General features: G+C 50.4%; 6 protein-coding genes across 6 annotated transcripts; 4 read left to right on the top strand and 2 right to left on the bottom strand.

Moving 5' to 3' along the window:
* Window positions 1-531: 531 nt before the first annotated feature.
* On the top strand, window positions 532-3,116 carry NCS54_01245800 (Zn(2)-C6 fungal-type domain-containing protein; the record flags this gene model as incomplete). The annotated part of the gene is made up of 8 exons (XM_053157691.1): window positions 532-594; window positions 659-682; window positions 741-856; window positions 957-1,396; window positions 1,459-1,751; window positions 1,810-2,247; window positions 2,302-2,552; window positions 2,612-3,116. The coding sequence occupies 8 exons, from the start codon at window positions 532-534 to the stop codon at window positions 3,114-3,116; spliced, it is 2,130 nt and encodes a 709-aa protein (XP_053013666.1).
* A 399-nt stretch (window positions 3,117-3,515) lies between these two features.
* On the bottom strand, window positions 3,516-4,177 carry NCS54_01245700 (Hypothetical protein; the record flags this gene model as incomplete). The annotated part of the gene is made up of 4 exons (XM_053157690.1): window positions 3,516-3,667; window positions 3,731-3,891; window positions 3,978-4,047; window positions 4,102-4,177. The coding sequence occupies 4 exons, from the start codon at window positions 4,175-4,177 to the stop codon at window positions 3,516-3,518; spliced, it is 459 nt and encodes a 152-aa protein (XP_053013665.1).
* A 982-nt stretch (window positions 4,178-5,159) lies between these two features.
* On the top strand, window positions 5,160-5,702 carry NCS54_01245600 (Response regulatory domain-containing protein; the record flags this gene model as incomplete). Its single annotated transcript, XM_053157689.1, has 1 exon — window positions 5,160-5,702. The coding sequence occupies one exon, from the start codon at window positions 5,160-5,162 to the stop codon at window positions 5,700-5,702; it is 543 nt and encodes a 180-aa protein (XP_053013664.1).
* Window positions 5,703-6,280: 578 nt separating this feature from the next.
* NCS54_01245500 (Hypothetical protein) lies at window positions 6,281-7,216 on the top strand (the record flags this gene model as incomplete). Its single annotated transcript, XM_053157688.1, has 1 exon — window positions 6,281-7,216. The coding sequence occupies exon 1, from the start codon at window positions 6,503-6,505 to the stop codon at window positions 7,214-7,216; it is 714 nt and encodes a 237-aa protein (XP_053013663.1). The 5' UTR covers window positions 6,281-6,502.
* Window positions 7,217-7,744: 528 nt separating this feature from the next.
* NCS54_01245400 (Hypothetical protein) lies at window positions 7,745-8,900 on the bottom strand (the record flags this gene model as incomplete). The annotated part of the gene is made up of 3 exons (XM_053157687.1): window positions 7,745-7,923; window positions 7,978-8,219; window positions 8,287-8,900. 3 exons carry the CDS (start codon window positions 8,898-8,900, stop codon window positions 7,745-7,747), a joined length of 1,035 nt encoding a protein of 344 aa, XP_053013662.1.
* A 4,036-nt stretch (window positions 8,901-12,936) lies between these two features.
* NCS54_01245300 (2EXR domain-containing protein) lies at window positions 12,937-13,872 on the top strand (the record flags this gene model as incomplete). Its single annotated transcript, XM_053157686.1, has 1 exon — window positions 12,937-13,872. The coding sequence occupies one exon, from the start codon at window positions 12,937-12,939 to the stop codon at window positions 13,870-13,872; it is 936 nt and encodes a 311-aa protein (XP_053013661.1).
* Between the last annotated feature and the right edge of the window lie 329 nt (window positions 13,873-14,201).

Here is a 14,201-nt window from a genome sequence, read left to right as displayed (position 1 = left end):
CTACTGAGAGTCAGGTTGCCAAAGTAAGTAGAACTTTTGGGTTATGGTGTTTACGGTATTGGGTTTTGATACCGTCGTGTATTAATGACTGTGTTTTTTGCTATTGTGGCTGATGGCTTCTTGTCGTCATTGCAGATAATACTAAAAAAGTAGATCTTTGTGCGGCCAGCCGACCAGTAGTAGGAGCACTTCTGTTTAATTTGCACTGCAAATTTAACCCAACCCAAGAGGCGATGGAGGTGATCAACATCAGCAGTCTCAATTAGGGTCGCCATTTGCGCCACGGCGCCCCGCAGTAAAATGTATCCTCGCGCGCGGAGCCTGCGGCCACCGAGCCGGCGGTCTCTCCCGTGGGTCGTTCGCCGGTATGACTCGCTCATTTCCCGGGGGCCGACGTCATCCACCTCCGAAAGTTCTATCATACAAACCCAATCATTCCTCGGGGGCCGACCTCTCCCTTCCCGAGCCCGCCGCATGCCTCTTCCTTACAGCCATCTCCCCCTCTGCATGCCCAACCCGTCCCAGTAAGCCATGGAGCCCGATACGTACGACGACAAGCCAGAAGCGTCGCCGCAACACACCCTCCGACGAGCTGTAAGTCTTGTCCTCTTGGCAGGATCTAGTGCCACACTCATCACAGCTAATAAATGTACTGTAGTGTGACCCTTGTCGTGCCCGAAAGGTATGCAGTACAAGGCGTACTGACACCCCGGATGCGTGCTGATGTTGCGTTGAACTAGATCCGCTGCAATAGAGAGGACCCATGCTCTCGATGCATCACCACCAAGATTGAGTGCACCCATAGCGACACAGCGCCGAGAGAGAAACGTACGCGGATTCTCTTGACGCCGCAGTAGTGCGTCCCTTGCCTTACCACTTCCGTCACGTTTCCTCAACCAGCTTTCTGTGGCTCGTGTGCCGTTGGTCACCAGCATCCTCTGATATACTCGACTTAGTGAGAAAAAGATCGATCGGATCGACGGCCAACTGCAGGCAGTCATTGGTCTGCTGCAAGATCTCAAGACGAACCCCTCACCTGGCAATCCTCAAAAAGCCGATCACGCGCCAACTGTGCAGTCTTGTGCCCTGAGTCCTGGAAACTACACTACCCCGTCAGCGTCTGCCGTCGTCGAGGGAGATTCCTCGCTTACCGCTCACTGCACCTTTGCAAATGACTTTGTGCAACAAGCCGCCGGGGCAGAGCCTCTCCAGAGCTCCGCCTTGGATATGCAGGAGACGTTGGAGGCGCTCTCTTGTGTCGTCGATGCCTTGAAACAGCCGACTGTCGCCAACGAGATGGTCTATCCTCATGCCCGGCCGATCCAGCGTCCCAGCATTGGAGAACGCGAGTTGCCTCCCTTCCAAAATGCTCTCACGGTGATCCGCCTTGCCAAAGGTAGGTGTACCTTGCCCCGACATTCTACTGCAATGCTATAGGCTCACGCTTTCCGGGACCAGCTCAGCGCCTCGCAGGGTCCGGCTGGATTTACGAGTTTATCCTCATCAGGCAGTTTTCGGAAATATGCCTTAACGTCTACTTCTCCGAGGAGTATTCCGAGACAGACTTCATCATCGTCAACGCCGGCCTCCACTCTCTGTTTGGGGATTACAGCGGCCAAGTCCCTGTAGAAGAGAAGGGCACTTATCTCAAGTATGCCCATTTGTGCCGCGAGAACCTCGAGACGGCTCTTGCCAACCTGCCGCTGCAACTGCCTGCGACGACGGATTTCATTGTCGCGCTACTCTTTGGTGTAAGTTACCACCTCACCCCGGCCTGAAGATGAACACTGGTAGTAACTAGACCAAAAGGCCTGGCACGCAATTGAACTCTCGAAACCCTCCTTATCATGGACGCTGTGCTCCAAGGCATCCGAGCTATGCCACACTTTGGGCTATCACCGAGCCACTTCGATGCAGACCGATGCACCAGACGAGGTACAATTCAAGAAGTTCCTGTTTTGGAGCGTCTACTTTATCGAAAAATGCCTGTCCCTTCGTCTCGGTCGGCCATCAACAATGCCTGACTGGGATATTACCATAAGCCGACCCTCAACGACAGATACCCACCAGCACCCTGTTATGGCCTACTTTGTGTTATGGATCGAGTCCGCACGCTGCCAGGGGAATATTTATGAGCTTCTTTACAGCGCAGACTCCATGAATCAACCTGGCGACGTAAGGCGAGCCCGGGTTGAGCATCTCGTGTCTGACATGGCCAATCTTCAGAAGGCGACACAGGAGACCAATGTAAGCTAGCAGCTGTACCGTTGGATGTATTCTTCTTGCTGAAACTCGATACAGGAAAAATGGATCGAAATCTCAAAGAAGAACTCGGGAGAGGATTTGATGGACTTCTATTACATCTCGGATGATGTTCTGCGTCTATCACTCCTCACTCTGATCTATCGGGCGGCTCCTCGAGAATCTGGTACTTCAACAACTTTTAGCCGTTCCTGCTTGGACGCTGCTCGAGCTACCTTGGCGAGACACCAAGACTGCATGGCCGTCGTCAACAAATGCGGTGGTGCCTATTTAACTACTTACGTTAACTGGTAAGCTCGAATCAATTGCTCACCGGTCTATGTTGAATGCTAATCACTTGCTCATCTAGGACTCTCCTGTTCTCCCCCTTTGTCCCCTTTATCGTCCTGTTTTGTCACATAATTGAAGCGAGAGACCAAACTGACCTTGACCGCCTCGGCACATTCGTCGCCTCAATCCAACCAGCTACAGACATATCCGATGCCGCCGCCAAACTCCATCGCCTCTTCCAAGTCCTCCACAGCGTCGCCCTCCGCTACTTCGAGCTCCACGCTTCCACGCCGGACGATGGTCAAGCGGAGACTAGTGGCGAGATAGACAGATACCTGACGGCCTTGGGTATACCACCACCATTAGGACAGGGGCTGCAAAAGGGGTTTGTGCAAAGTATGGGCTCCGACTTTGCTCAGGGAGAGTTGGATATGGCCGGAGCCAATCCTGGGGATGGGCAGGGACTGATCAACCCCATAATGCGCATGGGGAACGGAGCAGAGTTGGAGCATTGGTTGCATAGTAATCAGGCCATGTGGGAATTGATGGAGAAGCCTAATTTTCTGCCGCCTCATTCAAGTTAGATGATTTCAAGCCAGGATTGCTTGGTTGATCCATCCATCGTTCTTGGGCACCACTTGACTGTTTATCATGTACTACTTTTGATAGGTTACGTATGAAATGACGAAAAGCATCGGAAGGGAACCCGGGAAATGGATGGAGTTGTCAATTTAGCAAGGGAATAGGGTCGGTATCAGCAAAGAACGATGAGCACGGAATTCAAAAAATGGGCGTGACAACAGAAAATGCTGACCAAGGCCAAATCTATGAACTCCAGCCGGTGACGCTCCTGATACTTCGAGCGGAAAACGTGCAACTTGAGACAACGACAGCCATCTATTGTCTTATTTACTGAGTGGTTTTGTTTTCGGAATGCTTTCAGATACCCAAACACTCTTTTCCCAATCCAACCCAGAACCCTTCTAGCGACGGCGACCACGGCGTCCCTGCTTTCGTCGAGTCGAGTCGGAAGGAGTAGGAGTAACGTCTTCGATACGGCCGATCTTCATGCCGGCACGGGCAAGGGCACGGAGAGCAGCCTGACCACCAGGACCAGGTGTCATTCTTCCGTTACCTACACCAGTATAGAATTAGCTTAACCGTCTAGAAGCTAGTTCAGGTCTGGGGAGAATCGCACCGCCAGTCCCTCTGAGCTTGATGTGCAAAGCGTTGATGCCCTTCTCCTTGCATTTGGCGGCAGCATCCTGGGCAGCCAACATTGCGGCATAAGGGGAAGATTCATCTCGATCAGCCTTGACCTTCATGCCACCCGTGACACGCGCAATTGTCTCACGACCGCTAGCAATCGAGTGTCAGCCCTAAGATCTCGGCCTTTGAGAGTCACAGCCCTTTGCTGGGCTGTCGGTTTTGGGCATGGAACAAACCTCATGTCGGTGATGTGGACAAAGGTGTCGTTGAAAGAGGCAAAGATGCGGGCAACTCCGAATACAAGCTCTTGAGGTAAGAATTAGATCATGGCAAGACAAACACCACAACTGTTGATCATACCATTGTTAGCCGGGCCCAAGGACACAGTCTCCTTGGGCTCAGCCGTCTTCTTCGCAGCCACTTTCTTGGAAGACATTCCGTTGAGTGAAGCGATCCTGCTGTGATGTATCATTGGGTGCTGGGATGAGAAACGTCCAGGAAGCCAAATTTGCATCGCTCGTTAATGAATTTATTCAACACAACGCCAAGTCACATGTGAAAGATCGGTGACCTTTGGACTAAACCCTATCAAACTCGCCGTTATTTGATCGATGAAGTCGGCCTCCGAGGGAGTCAGACCGTAGGCAGGGCTGTCGGTGGCCGCGAGTCCCGAGGCCGAACTCTATGGTACGGTCCGATATTGCATGGTGGATATGTTTTAGCCGGCATGCGACCTTGCGGAGGCCCCCTTTTCTTGAACCAGGCGTAAAGACAGCTATAATGTCTAAACGATTTCTTGGGGTCTAGAGGAGCCGTCACGGTGAGGATGATGCTGGAATTGTATGTTGGGAATGGTGGATGCAAGCATTCATCTTGGAGATGGAGAAGCAAGAAGCGCATGGGGACCATGAAGGGGCTCGCAATGATTCCACCGCTCTTTGTGTTTATGAGAGGTGAACCAGAATTATCAATGATACGTTCAGGTCTTTTGACTTGTTCATTCAACAACCATGAGACCAATTACTTGTCTTTCAGATATGAGTCGTCCATTCAGTCAGACTCATGTCACTATCGTGTCCCAAGCAAACGTAGATGAGTGTTCACCTAGGCACATTTACTAGCCCCTATTGTATAGATCTAGGACTTTCTTGCCAGGACTGACGTTGGGTTCAGGACTTGGTGGCTTAGTCAACTCGACATGCACCCCATTTATTTGTCGGCTCATGGCGGAGAATGACGATCATTTTGCTCCCCCTCATCAACTCTCAGTTTCTCACTCACCTGACCTTGACAAGTTGCAAAGAACTGTCTTTAATAAACAGGATTATTTCCAACTTGGTGAGTCTAGTTATACTTTGAGTTAAGCCTGGAAGCAAGGAAACTTGGACTGACTACATCAAGGTTAATCTGGAGCAAAAATGAGCAACAATCCATCCAGCACCGGCGTGGAACCCCATGACACAGCTCCTTCGGAGCAGCCTCCATTGGCGTCCACCAGCCAACTGCAGCCATCTCCAAGCGGACATCAGCAATCCAAAACTTCTCCTCCATCCAGTGGAGAGCTCAAGTACCTCATCGTCGAAGACAACATGGTAAACAGAAAGGTCATGGAGAAGCTGTTGGGCAAGCTGGGGCTAGAAGGGCAATTCCACATGGCTACAAATGGCCAAGAAGGCATCGATGCCTACAAAAAGAACCCGCTGCAGTGCAGATTGATCTTTATGGACATAGCCATGCCCATCAAGGGCGGCATGGAGGCGTCCAAGGAGATTCGGGACTACGAGCGTGAACATGGCCTTTCTCCTGCTGTCATCGTGGGCATGCACCCACGGATGATCGTCGGCAAGCAATTTGACAGTCAGTTTGAGAGATTCAAGAATGAGTTTGGGATGGATGGGGCAATTGAGAAGCCTGTTCGTACGGATGCACTCAAGTCTGTTATTGAGAAGTGGCCTGTATGAGTTGACGGCATTCAGACCTCTGGAGGGGCAATCGTTTGAGACCTTTTACATTCCTCGATTGGATCTAGTGGTTTGAAAAGCCTTTGAAAGACATCGGCAGTTCTACTGCCATTGAACTCTTGTCACACCTCATTCATCACTCTCGCCTACACCTTTCTTGCCACGCTCCGACTTGTATCGGCCGTCACCAACCTACATTTCATCTCTTTCAGTTAGCCTTCCACGTGTCGCGATCTGGATCATCTCAAAAGATGGCTTTTTCCGGCGACACTCGATAGTTTACGCCCACTTCGCCGATCCCGCACTACCCCTGGATGGTGTTGGGGACTGGAACGTGAAGCATTCTAGCCATTCACACTATAGAAATAACCCTTTGTGGCACCGGGGTCTCCATGTGTGTCTCGGCCCCTGCCGCCCTGATCGGTTCCTGGATCAGGTCCTTGGCAGGGCGAGGCATCTCGAGGGCTCTGGTTCCGACCACCCGCGATACTTTTTGAGAATTACTTGCAAGTTGACGGTTCCTGGATAGCCTTCAGGGCCAGTGGCGCATGGTTCCTGAGTGGCGACTCCGAGCATGCCACCATTATCAAATCCTTGGTAGGTTGGTATGCGTCGAGGAGTTAAAAAGAGGCCGAAAACATATAGATAGAGACCATCCGTCATTATTCGCCTCCTCTACCCTCATCAGCAAGTTGTCATTGAGCTTCTGCATACATATAAAACCCTGCCAAGAGTCCTCATCGACGCCTTCATCTCACGCAAATCTCGACTTTGTCTCAAGCCAACATCACCACTCCACCATGATCCTCTCTCTTCAATTCCTCACCATCGCCCTCGCGGCCACTGTTGCTGCTCGTCCCGGGGACTGGGACAAGGGAAGAAAGCCCGGCCCCAACCCGCCAAGCAGATCTACTACCACCATCGCCACAACCACCACAGCCGCCGTCTCTACAACTACAAAGCCTCCCCAACCCTCATCACCAGCATCCAACAAATTCTTCCCCTTCTGGCCTTTCCGGGGCCCCAAGAGCAACAACAACAAATGCTGGAGTGACTTCAAAGATTGCCGTCGGAACCCTGACTCTGGGTCTGGAGCATGCGTGTCTACCTACGCCGCTTGCATCGGGACTCAAGCCAGTTCCCGCATGCCAGCCACATCTGTCACTTCAGCCCCGGGAGGAATGCCTACATTCAACCTGCCCCATCCTCTCCTTCCTCCGCTGTCGCACCTTGGCAAACATCATGGCCGAGTGAGGAAGTGTAACGAAGCTTATTGGGCTTGCCGTGCGCAATCTGGAGGGAAGCAGTCGAACTGTTATTCGGATCTCTCTACTTGTCTTGCAAACATTGGTAGTTCGGCTACTTCTACTGGCGTGCCTCCCAGTTCTACCGGTTCAGCTACTGCTTCGGCGACTAGCACCTCAGTGGTCGCTGCTAACCCTACCGGTCAAGACGACGACGATGATGATGATGATGACGATGATGACTCGTCGCCTTCCAACACCACTTCTTAAGCGTCTTGACAAGTCGATGCACCCTTCCATGCCTCAGGGCTGACGGGCTTCCAGAAAAGGTTTTGCTTTCACTCCTTTCTGGCACTTCACCATTTCTGTATAGTTCTTCCTTGACTATTTCACAGTCAATCTGCTGCTCCTAGGCGTTGAAGGTGGCGTTTTGTCTGGGGAGGGTTGTTGGAGTTTGTGTGATTACTTGGACTTTGGGTTTTCTTCCTGCTCGTCATGTTGGTCTTCGGTTGAATTTTGGTGCATCTTGTCATTTTAACGCTTATTTTGGGCTATTTGTACTCTATAGGTTGTCAAATATATTTCTAGACCGTATCCCTTCTCACTGTCCCGCATCACATATTGTTCTCGATGCACCGTACCAACATACTTGCAAGATAACTCAAGATGAAACTCAAGCCTCTAAAAAACTTTAAGCTACACGAAGTTAACTAATATCCTCTAACAAACTGTTACACGGTCAACTTGGGTCCGCACACACTGGTTGCCCTGCAGCGTGCCCGCTATGAGCGACGAGACTTAAGGACCACCGGCACGACCCGACTTATCCCAGTATTCGTCTCCCTGCGAGCGGCAGGTACCAATGACACAATAGTATCCACCCCCGCGGTTCTGCTCGTTAGGGGAGAAGAGAATATATGGGCCGCGCGCAGTATAAGAGCCGCCACATGAGTTTCGTGCGGTCTCACGTACAGTATCTAGACAAGATTAGATCTAGTTGACACCTATCTTCGTATATTATGGGTGCTTACAAGCCGTGTGGGCGGTGTTGTACCAGATGCACGCCGTTTCTCCTTTTCCAGCATTGCATGTATAGGAGTTGCCCGTAGTCCAGCTTTCCGACACACTGAAGCCTCCCGAGATCCATGGCACGCCACTGAAATCGGAACTCCATCCAATTGTGAAGGACTTTGATTGCATACTACCAACCGAGCATGACTCGGCAGTGCCGCAGTTGATAGTTTCCTGATTAGACAAGATGGTCAGCCCAGTTCTAGATACTCCACAATGATGTGTGATTGTACTGTGTGTATGGGCGAGTATTTAAGTAGAGGACTTACCGAGAGTTGTTTATGGAGATAGTTCTGATGCGGGTTGCCTGCAAAATGTTAGACTGCAGCCTAGTAGAAGTCGAAACTACAAACATGCCATCATCGACCAGGTTCGTGGTGGTGTACCAGGAACAAAACTGTCTCTCGTCATTCTGGTGCCTATCTCGTCTGTGAGCCGAATGCAGCTCATGAGAAAGACCGCGGGCCTCAAGAGCATGGAAAGTGGCCTGCGAGTCCTCGTCCTTGAAACAGTCCGTGGCGTTACCCTTAGCGCTATCTGGAGTACCAGGCCACTTCACGCCAGAACACTGAACCAGGGAGTATTTGGCGTTGAACGTCTTGGAGCACGAAGGGCCGCCCGAGAACTCGGGCTTCGAGTGGACTCGGTAGTTTGCATCACCAACGGTAAAGTTTCCATTACCGTCTTTGTCGACGTTCGAGAAGTCGATGGGGGTGTCGGCCTCAAGGGTGCTGCCGCAAGATCCAGCAAGTAGGGTGCCTTTCTTCAGGTCAAGGGCGCTCACAGAAGAGTGTTCGGAGTCCTTCTCGAGGCGCCATACAAGCTGGACGTCGATTGCTGCATTCGCAGCTCCAAAAGCTACAAGGAATGAAATGAAGCGCATAGCACAGATGTCAAGGAAGAAGACTTGATTTTGGTTGGGCAGAGAGCTCAAAGAAGAAAGATTGAATGTCTGGAGAACGAGTGGGAGAGTGAAGTGCTGACCACCCGAGACTATATAGGGGCCATCAAAGCACAACTAGACACCAAGGCCGGCCAATCGGTCCGTCCGTCGTGATGGTATCAAGTTTTTGCCATCTCACAACACCTTTATCCCGCTGCCTGAAATGCATGCACGATCACGATCCCTCATTAAATCCTCCGAATCATCCTTCGCAAGTTATCAAGCGAGCAACAAGGGATGTGATTCGGTAGTTCATACAAGGGTCTTGACGCTGGGACCTTTGCAGGTGCTGAGGAGATGTTGCACCGACTTCGTCAGTCGATATATGAAACCAGGCTGTATATTAACAGTCCGAAACTGGTAGCATCATTCCGCCAGGGGCGTCGGCAAACGAATGATGACTTAGTTGTCAGTGACGCAGATAGAAATGACTGCTGATATATTAGCCCTAATTGAAAGATGGAAAAGTTCCTCTTGTCTCGGTTAGATGAAGAGCAGTATGCTTGATCGCCGTTTAAGATATGGCCTAGCAGGACGAGAAGCACCCAGCCACTACGAGTCTCCCCACCCAGGCGTCATGGGCAGAAGGCCTCTGAAGGATCAAAAAGCATGGATTCTGTGCGACAGGTAACTTTTACGTGTGATGACGATGACGATTTTGTGCATGTTGAGTTAATGAAATTTTGTGTGCAACAACGTGATTGCTTCCTTGCGTAACGATATTGATGAATTCTGCAAGATTTGATTTCAGCTCTCCTGCAAAGCCCAGTCATTCAGGCAAAGGAACAACCGAGATCCATACTATCATATTAGTCTGTCCTCCCCTAAAGATGATCAAGAGAATATGATAAGAATAAATAAAAGATGATTTAAATTATGAGATTACTTTGTTATATTTTCTACAACTTCATCTATGATACCTAGTGGGACTTAGGTAACCCTCTTCATGATCTGGCGTTTTGTTTATCCCTTAACCCGTGTGCCAGGTAATCTCCAGCGTCTTTTGAGAGTGGTTTTATGGAAGTCGGAAGATTGGGCGCGCAGTGAATTGCCCCATTAGGTGTGCGTCAGCTGATTGATATTGGGCTACCGATGTCATCAGCCTGCTGGGACAGAGCTAATTACTTGAGAAACAATGGAATCAAGGCAGGGGTGTGCCTTCCCTCGGCCGCTGGCATTCTGAGTCCTCAGTGCGTGTTGCCCGAAACACTTACAGAAGGGCTGACACGAAGGCACATGACTTCGCAAAGCGGATGACAAGCTCCTGACGCGTGTCGCGGCACCGCGGATCTGTCTTACGCATCAATTCAAGTTAGCTGACGTGAATCGCATCTTCCCTGAATCCAGAGAGAGATGGGGACCGTAACTGCGAGTCCACGCCTGTGAAAATGGCCGCTCCTTGCTCCCCAAACCGTTTGATATGGTACACCTTCTAGCTTTTATTCCCTACCTAGGTTGTCGGTGCAAAAATTTTGGGTCTGGCCATTCGTTGTGTGGCGAGACACAAGATTAAATAAGTAGGTAATATCAAAAGTTTTTGCCGATGTGCAGCCTCAAAGATCTCCTTGACTTGGACGCAACAGATGGGGACCTAACCAATATGTGAGACATTAATTAGGTAGGTAGTGCAGTTTTGCAAATGTTCTTGCTTGTTGGCGGACATGACCTCACCCCAAGCCATGGATGGATGTGAACGCGGCGGCTGGACGTTCTTTCCGTTCTGTGGGTGGCATGGAATCCCAAGGTCATTCGTGAGGTGTTGCTTTTCCCTTCTTCAATCACCATCACCACCACCGAGCTGGCCGAGGTATGTTTCAACCACCTGTTTTCTCGTCATGTTCCATTTGTCGTTGAGAGTATGGGCTTGCTAACGGTTGATTGTCTGAAGAACCATACCACCAACCCTGTTGTTTCGTAAATCTCATCCCACTCCCAATCTTCTTCATTCATGCGATAGAGCTACTGACACAAGTCTTTGCGAACGTTAGCAAACCACTTTACCCAACTTTGTAAGTCATTCACGCCCGCTGTTGCGCTGTCGCGCAGATGGCCTCTTTGCAGTGGACTGTCAGACTGATCATCTGTCTCTCTAGCTACACGAACCGCCACGTAAGGCCCAGTCCTCTTACCGGTCCCATTGTCATTGCGTGTATCGCTAATACCATCGACTCAGCATGCCCAAGAAGCAGACCGTATGCCGCCTTCAACCCATCCTTGCCCTTGCACATACAGAGGGATGCTGATCCTCTTACTCACAGCCCCACACCGCCAAAGTCAGAACAAACTCCATCCCCTGCGTTGAAGTATCTGCACAAGTGCTGACCTGAGTGTTTTTAGTTTTGCGCCGAAAAGAAGACCGTGAGTACAGCCCCGATGGCACATGGATCTCTATAACTGACATGGACCCAGGCCGCCCTCACCAAGGCCCATGTACGAATCGATAGCGTTCTAGCTTGAAGTCAATATGCTGATATAGGTACTATTGTAGGAGGCCATGGCAGAATCCAAGGTACCTTCATACTTGCCCACTCATTCTGCTCTTACTGACCAATTCTTTACAGCGACTCAATAAGCTGTCCTTGGTAAACATCCTTCCATCCGCGAGGCTATCACGCCGACAAAATACTAATACATTTGATAGAAACTCGCTGATGACGCTGCCGTGAGTAACTGATGGTGCACACTTGCTATAAGATGCGCACTGACGCGTGACTAGATGTGGGCTGCCCGAGAGGAGGAACACCGGCAAGCTGAGTCCTCCGGGGGGAGCGTCATGGGGCAGCACAAGCAACACCCTCACGATGGCTCTGACTAGCCGTATACAAGGTAGGCACTGGCATTCAGGGCTTCAGGAGCTAATTAGTGACCTGCAATAGTTACCTCATTGCGATATCGACGACCCCTTTCAGCCAACAAAAGAAACGATAAGCCTTCGCCCAGGCCTGGCGTCGACCACAAACGGGCCTCAACACCGAACTACTTTCGCCAAAGAAACCAACTCCTAGCCGTACTACGGAACGAGTGGCTTGCGACATGCTCTTCGCAATCGGCCTGCATGCTATGGACTGCTTCATCGCCCAGTCATTCAGCACGGTCGGAGTGACGGCCCTCAGACGAGCACGAAAACTTTGAATGCATCCCGTAACGGCGGTTGAGCGACAATGGAAGCTATCCTTTGGCCCAGCCATCCCTGAAACACCTCTCTTTCGAATTCACGCCTCTCACCGCCTGTATTGGCCGGGCCGAGCCATGAAGATGAAGAGGACACAGCACGTTTTCTGTCGGGTCAAAGGTTCGATATATCTCTCGGATGAGTTGGGCCGACTGCTTCGATGATTTTGTCGGTCGGGGCTGACTTGGGAAACGGGGATGCCTTGGTGGATAGCGATGGAGCTGAGTTCGGGCTGATGAGCCGTGGGTTTACGTTGAGGCCGGCTGGGACATTGATGAAAGGCCGCGGTGCCGATTTGTATGCAGGGTCCTCTGGGTTATGCCGGATGGATCCATAGTGATATTTATGCGACACGACCAGGAGTCTGAAGAGAATGAGAAGCAGAACAAAGTTGCAGGGTTTGTAAGGCGTCCAAGCTGGTGTCCGTGGCTGCGTACGAGAACAAGAAAATGCCCGACTGCCTTCCCTCTCCCATTCCCGATATGAACCCTTCACCTCATCTTCACCTTCATAATACATATAGTAGTACCCTTTTTTTTTTTTTTGTCCACAATGATCACAAGAAGCCATCAGCCACAACAGCAAAAAACACAGTCATTGACCCGCGTGGCTGTGTAGTTCAAGGTTCAGCGCTGCATCAGTCGAAGTTCGGTGACTCGGACGACAGTGAACTATGTTCGGCATTTTTCAGTGAGTAGCAATACAAATAAAGCAATCCACCCCAGGTAAGCAAACAAGCCCTTCTTCATTCTCTTTCTACCCATCATCATCAGCAATTCTCATCTTCCCTTTTCAAGACCCAATATGGACGGCACATTTCATCGCTTTTCTGACTTCCCCTGGGAGCTCAGGGACATGATCTGGAATTTCGCTCTTCGGCCTTCTGTTCCCGGCGTACACATCTTCAAACTCTACAATTCAAAGACAGATGACGGTGTTCACAAGAACATTGACGTGTTCAACCCTTACGATCATATTACTTTACGCCTTGCCGTTCCACAAAGCAACAAGTCATCTATTACCCGGAACCGCAACAATCCTTCCACATATCTCATCGACGGAGGCCTATGGACTGCTTGCAAAGAGTCTAGGCTCGTCATGAAGCGCAAGTTTAATTGCCACAAATGGAAGTCTTCATTGGAAAACGGCATACTATTGCGCTCTGAGATAATAGAGACGAGGATGGATATGGCGGAAACAAGCTACTTCGCGTGTCACAATGGGCATACACACTTTTTTACTGTTTTCCCCCACAGGGATATCTTTATCCTTCGACCTCAAAACCTAGAGACAATCGACTGGTCTGAATTCCATTGGGACATTGAGCTTGGATCGTATCGCCGCGGCTTCGGAGGGTTCCAAAACATCGCTCTAGAATACAACCCAGAATGGGGGTATGATATCGAAGACAAAATCGTTGACATGGCCATGAACGCTGGCTTTCATTCTTCCGGACTTAGCATCTGGATCGTCGACTACACCCTAAGGCGAAGAGATAGTGCGGCTGTTGGGCAGAAAACTACATCCCATGGGGATGAAAGTGTGGCTTTCCATTTGAACGGCCGGCGGTTGATCCCGGTCAACACATATCGAGATCGCGAAGAAGGCTGGATTGAGATCGAGAAAGTGAACGGAAAGTACATTGAAAGAGTCTCAGGCAGGGTGGGGTTTAGCTCGATCGATCTTGTCAACCGCGTTCGTGATGAAATCTGGGAACTATGCGACAGGTATGAGGTTTAAATCCATTAGTTGTATTTGTAGGAGTGCTTGCTTGCGACACTACCTAAGCTTGAGAAAGGGAATAGAGAAGGATTCATTTATTTACCTAGGGCAAGTCACCTTCTTATAATGCTGCTCACTGATTTATGCCAAAGAGGATCTGCTCATGAGGCCTGGTGTTTCGACAGCTGGTGCGAACTTCTGCATAAGCCAGGCAGTCCTGTTCTCGTACGCAGCCGACGTCTCGCAGCAACTTCGATTAGTGTTCAGCTGGGGTATAGGATTGTGCTACTGCCTGACAATAGATGTCCTCGGGGTTGCTTTACACATGGAAATTATTAGGGACCGAT

The sequence above is a fragment of the Fusarium falciforme genome, chromosome 10 (assembly GCF_026873545.1).
Source record: "Fusarium falciforme chromosome 10, complete sequence".
In the NCBI taxonomy this organism is placed as follows: domain Eukaryota; kingdom Fungi; phylum Ascomycota; class Sordariomycetes; order Hypocreales; family Nectriaceae; genus Fusarium; species Fusarium falciforme.
The sequence above is the reverse complement of the archived record's forward strand: the minus strand, read 5'-3'. Positions and strand labels throughout refer to the sequence as shown.